Genomic DNA, 5867 nt, shown 5'->3' on the forward strand with positions numbered 1-5867 from the left:
AATTTTCTACCATATAAGTAGTCATGAAAATTTTTCACGCCAGCTACGATGGCGGTAGCTTCGCGGTCGATTTGTGCATAGTTTTTCTCGGATTTCGACAAGGTTCTTGAATAAAATGCTATAGGCCTTTCAGACCCATCAGACATTCTATGGCTTAGTACGGCCCCAATGCCATACCGTGAGGCATCGCAAACGAGTATCAGTGGTAGTTTTCATCGTAATTGACGAGTACGCTATCAGAAGTGACTAGGTGCTTTAATTTATTGAAAGAACATTGGTGCTCAGCTTTCCAGACAAAATTCCTATTTTTCTCTAAGAGGCGATGCAGGGGTTCTGCAATTGTAGCCTTATTTGGCAGAAAGTAGTGGTAAAAATTTAACAGTCCAAGAAAAGCCTGCAGCTGTTTCTTATCTGTGGGGACCAGAGCATTATTAATGGCCTTCATTTTCTCTGGTGAAGGCCTAACCCCAAAACCATCAATTTTGAACCGTAAAAAATGTATGGTGTGTACTCCAAATTTGCACTTATCCCGGCGAAGATGTAAACCTGATTTATCGAATCGAGATAGCACTTCATTTAGACGCTCAGATAGTTCAGTCTCTGTTCCGCCCATGATGACTATTTAGGTATATTAAAAAATATTTAATTTTCGTTTTTTTAAGTTTAACAAATTTTCCAGGTTTTATTTTATTGAATATTGAAAACTGAATGAATGAATATAAAAATTTTCAACTCAAAATTGATCGTACATAAATAAATGTAACAAGATATTTTCATAATTCAAAGTATTTTAAGAACAAGTGTTTAACAAGTAATGTGTATCACTACACTACTCCCCTCTTCCAAAAACTTTCATATCTAACAAATTAAAAGTAACTCGCTTCGTCTTGCTGGATGAACTAAGTTTACTTCCATCTAGAAATGCAGGCTTAACTGTCTATAGAAACATTTACTAATTTGTTGTGATAATTAATTTTGAACCACTTCGGTGTCTTTTCTATAACCTCGAACGGTCCTTCATATGGTTCCTGTAAACCAGTTCTTTTCCTATCAATTCTTACTAAAACAAGTTTGCAATTATATAAATCTTTTGGAATATAAACAAGTGAATCTTTATGATGACATACTTTCGATTCATAATTTTTGAGATTTTGCTTTAATTTATTCAGTACATCAGATGAATCAAATTTTGTTTCAGACCGAACTACCATTTGCGAAGGAAGCCTTAAATTTTCGCCGTTTAACATCTCCGCTGCTGTAGCGTGAATGTCTTCTTTGTAGGATGATCGCAAACCCAACAATACTATAGGTAACTCCTCATACCATCTGCTTGCGGTTCCACTAGCCATAATTGATGCCTTTAGTTGCCTGTGAAAACGTTCGACCATTCCGTTAGCTTGCGGATGGTAGGCAGTGGTTGTAATCTTATGACTTCCTAAAAGCTTTGTTAGTTCTAGTTAGTTAGTAAACTGTGTGCCCTGATCTGTTGTAATTGTCAGTGGAACTCCAAAACGTGAAACAAATTCGCGGAAGAAAGTTTCTGTAACATTTTCCGCCGAAATATTTCGAAGTGGATATGCTTCTGGCCAACGGGAATTTCTATCGATAATAGTTAAAATAAATTTAAAATCGTGTGATAAAGGAAGAGGTCCAACGATATCCAAATGTATGTGCTCAAAACGTCCTTTTGGAATTGGTATTTTCGAAACTTGAGATTTTGTATGTCTATAAGTTTTACATTTTTGACAGTTAACACATTCTTTTGTCCACTGATTTATAGTTTTGTTCATCCCTGGCCAAAAATATCTACTTGTGATCAACCGACGTGTTGCTTTAACACCTACATGAGCTATATTATGTAATTTCTCAAAAACTAATTTTCGTAACATTTGCGGGACATATGGCCTTGTTGAACTAAGTGACGTTTCACACCAAACTTGAATATTTAAAGAGGGTATTGCTATTAACTCTAGTCTATGCCTACAATTTTGATCATATACTAATAATTTAATTTCTTCATCTTTGTTTTGTTCATCAAATAATCTTCTTAAGTTCAGGTCAGTAGCTTCTAATGCTGTAACTTCAGGAATCCTCGATAATGCGTCTGCAACACAATTTAAATCTCCTTTTATGTATTTAATATCACTAGTAAATTGAGATATGAATTCTAACTGTCTGGTTTGCCTTGGGCTTCTCTCAGCTTTTGAGTTCATAGCAAATGTAAGCGGCTTGTGATCTGTATATACTGCAAAAGATCTACCTTCTAACCAATGTCTGAAATGCTTAATAGTTAAATAAACAGCAAGTAATTCTCTATCAAAAGTACTATATTTACATTCAGACGGGCTTAGTTTCTTTGAAAAGAATGCAAGCGGTTCCTTAGAATGTTTAACTTCCTGTTGTAGAACACCCCCAATAGCTCTACTCGATGCATCTACAGCAATAGACAGAATTGCATTACTGTTGAAATGCGTTAACAGTGTTTTCCTAGCAAAACTCTCTTTAACTTGCTTAAATGCATATACTGATTCATCAGTCCATTGGAGCACTTTATCTTTGCTCTTCGATGCTTTTGTTATCATGCTATATATTGGGTCAAGCATTGCGGCAAGTTTTGGTATATACCTATGATAGAAGTTCACCATTCCTACAAACTTCTGCATTTGTTTGATAGTTATTGGTTGACCGAAATCAAGAATAGATCGGACTTTTTCCTCTGATGGTTGTATACCCTCGGATGATATGTTATACCCTAGGAAACTGATCTTTTCTGCTCCGAAAATGCATTTAGAGGGCTTAATATTCAAACCGTACTTATCTAAACGCTGGAATAGCATATTTAAATGCTTTAAATGTTCTGCTTCGTCTTTGCTAGCTATCAATATATCGTCCAGATAAACAAAAGTAAAATCTAAATCGTGTAACACCTCATTTATGAATCTTTGAAATGTTTGTGCTGAATTTCGTAAGCCAAAAGGCATCCTGACGAATTCGAACATTCCAAATGGTGTGGTTATAGCTGTCTTATGGATATCTTCCTCTGCAACTGTTATCTGGTGGTACGCCCTAACTAAATCTATTTTTGAAAATATTTTCTTATTTTGAAATTCAATATGTAAATCGTGAATGTGTGGTAACGGATATCGGTCGGGTATCGTGATCAAGTTAACTCTTCGGTAGTCGCCACAAGGACGCCAGTCAGTTGCGTCTTTTTTAGGTACCAGGTGCAGTGGCGATGCTCCGTGGGATTTAGATGGACGACATATCCCGGATTTCAGTAAAAAAATCGAATTCAGCCTTTGCTATTTTGTATTTGATTGGATCTAAGCGTCTCGGGCTACAGAATGGTAATACTCCATTTGTTATGATATGATGAACTGTCGAATGCTCAACTTTTTTGTTATAATCTGGTTCAGAAATTAATGAAGGAAAATTCTTTATAAGCTTTGTATATTGGTTTTCAACCGAAAATATTTTTGGCAAAGAGATATTACAAAACGCAGATATTGCGTCGACAGACAAGTTAGTTAAGGGATCTATTAACCTCTTATTTTTTATATCTATTAAGAGTCCATACTTCCCTAAAAAATCTGCCCCTATGATGGGTTTAGAAATGTCAGCAATAAGAAATACAAACGGAAATTCCCGACGAAGTTCCAAATTAACATTTAATAATTTCTTTCCATAGGTCGAAATCATACTGCCATTTGCAGCAGTTAAAATAATGTCGGAAGATCGTTTGTGAATTTTGAATTTGGAGGAAGGAAGAACTGAAATTTCGGCACCACTGTCTATTAAAAATTTAAGCTTACTTTCCTTGTCTAATACAAATAAGCGACGTGTTGAAAATTTCAAATTGCCATTGTTAGTCGCTGCAACAACAGCATGTCCTAGTTTGTCGAGTCAGAATTATTTCTTTTAAAGGCACACGGTTCTTCACACTTACGTGCTTTACTACCAAAACGGAAATGGTACCGACAGACCCAATTTTTAGATTGAGACTTACTACGTGACTGGGAGTTTTTATTATTACTAAAATACCTCCTTCTTGATCGTGATGGTCTATCATATATTTGCGTTTTAATCTCATTAATGTCCAACTGCAAACGATTAAAACTTTCACACATTTTCGTCGTAACCTTCGCTAAATCTTCCACAATTTTCCCTAAGCCATCAAAATTATTTGAAGAAGTAAGTACTTTACTTTTAACAGCACAAATTTCACTACCACTGGTAATTTCCCAAATTTTATCTGCGAGTTGCAAAAGATCATTAATATTATTTAAATTAGCGCTGGTTAATGCAACATACAAACTTTTAGGTAGTTTCCGCAACCAAATATTTTTTAAGAAAATCGGGTCTATAGTGCTACCCGCTAACTGACCAAGGGTCCTATAATACTCGGAAGGTCTGCGATCCCCTATCTCAGTATCTGACAAAATTTTATCAAGTCTTCTCTGCTCGCTTAAAGAATGTCGGTCAATGAGAACTTTTTTTAAATTTTCATAAGTCTCAGTCTGAGGTGGATTTTGTATAACATCAAGTACATTCGCAATAACTTCTTGAGGCAAGGCAGTTATAACGAACTCGTACTTGGTCGAATCCCTACTAATTCCCTTTGTAGCAAATTGCATCTCGGCATGCACGAACCATGCTTCAGGGCAGTTAGACCAAAATTGTGGTAATTTTACCGAAGTAGCACAAATTTCAGACCTGTCATACGGATTACGTATATTATCTTGTGACACCTCACAGGGATCTTCAATATCAATCAGAGACCTACCAAGTCTATCCCCAGCACCTTTTTCTTGAGGAGAACGCAACATATTGGAAGAAGGTTTACAAAAAAATAAACTGTTCTTTGTATTTAAAAAAAATAAAATAAAATAAAATTGTCTAAGTGTAAAATTTAACACAACTAAACTACGCTAACATAAACTTATCTATTTAGATGTTTTGATTGGTGACGGTTTAAAGACTGGATGTTTTGTGGTTGTTGTTAAGGTTACGGATGTTGGTGGCTGTTGCTGCTTCTATACGGCCGACTATAATTGCGACTGCTGTTTCTGTGACATTTGTTGATATTTTGTACTTGTTGTTGTTGTTCAGCGTCAGCAAAACTACTTGGCGAGTGCTTTAAACGCGATGAGGATGGATGATAATAGACAATTGTCGATGTGGCAACGGCAGAACTTTCCTGTTGGCGTTGTTGTCGTGATGTCTGCTTATGTTGCTTTTGTTGCCTCTGTTGTGACTGATTGTCGTCGTGGTAACGATGCTGACGCAAATATTGTTGTTGATAATGATGTTGCTGCACAAATGGCGATTGATGTTTGCGTTGTTGCTGCTCTCGTTCTCGTTCCTGTTCTTCTTGCTGTTGCTGTTGCTGCTGATGGAGCTGTTGCCCGTCGTCTTGCTCTGCTTGCAATCGCTCCTGATGCTGCTGTTGCAGCTGAGACTGCTCGTATTGCTGAAGTGTGCGCCGTTATTCGCCCTCGTACACGGGGCGACTGGAGTAGTCGAAATCGGACGCGTTCACAAGCGACGTTTTCATTTGTATTCGCTAATTAGATGCAATGCAAAAATTCTTTGCAATCTTAATGCAATACAATAAAATCGCCGCGTCTATTCGTCGTCGTTATTGTTTTCAAAAATGTTGTTGGACGCGCCGTATCGCGTTCGTAAGAGTTGTAATAATTTGTGGTTGCTTTTGTTATTGTAGCCGTTGTCGAATTCAATTTCGACAAATGTCCTCGAAAGCGATTTTCACGTTTCTAAATTTTATCTTTGTTAAAAATTTCTCCTGGCAGGGTCGCCAATTTTAGGTATATTAAAAAATATTTAATTTTCGTTTTTTTAAGTTTAAC

At 36.5% G+C, this 5867-nt stretch overlaps 1 protein-coding gene across 1 annotated transcript; it reads right to left on the reverse strand.

Moving 5' to 3' along the window:
* Nucleotides 1-3867: 3867 nt before the first annotated feature.
* LOC118746148 lies at nucleotides 3868-5847 on the reverse strand. The gene is made up of 2 exons (XM_036479933.1): nucleotides 4529-5847; nucleotides 3868-4495 (listed from the first exon to the last, which is right to left on the reverse strand). The coding sequence occupies exons 1-2, from the start codon at nucleotides 4824-4826 to the stop codon at nucleotides 3891-3893; spliced, it is 903 nt and encodes a 300-aa protein (XP_036335826.1). The 5' UTR covers nucleotides 4827-5847; the 3' UTR covers nucleotides 3868-3890.
* Nucleotides 5848-5867: the final 20 nt, after the last annotated feature.

Source organism: Rhagoletis pomonella, unplaced genomic scaffold, assembly GCF_013731165.1.
Source record: "Rhagoletis pomonella isolate Grant_MI unplaced genomic scaffold, Rhpom_1.0 Rhpom_scaffold_00010, whole genome shotgun sequence".
Taxonomy (NCBI): Eukaryota; Metazoa; Arthropoda; class Insecta; order Diptera; family Tephritidae; genus Rhagoletis; species Rhagoletis pomonella.

Excerpts from the sequence above, each read along its gene's own strand:
- LOC118746148 (XM_036479933.1), bottom strand. The coding sequence starts at position 4,826 with ATGTTGCGTTCTCCTCAAGAAAAAGGTGCTGGGGATAGACTTGGTAGG. Across the intron at positions 4,496-4,528 it reads TGTACTTGATGTTATACAAA|AAAAAGTTCTCATTGACCGA; the intron begins ATCCACCTCAGA and ends ATGAAAATTTAA.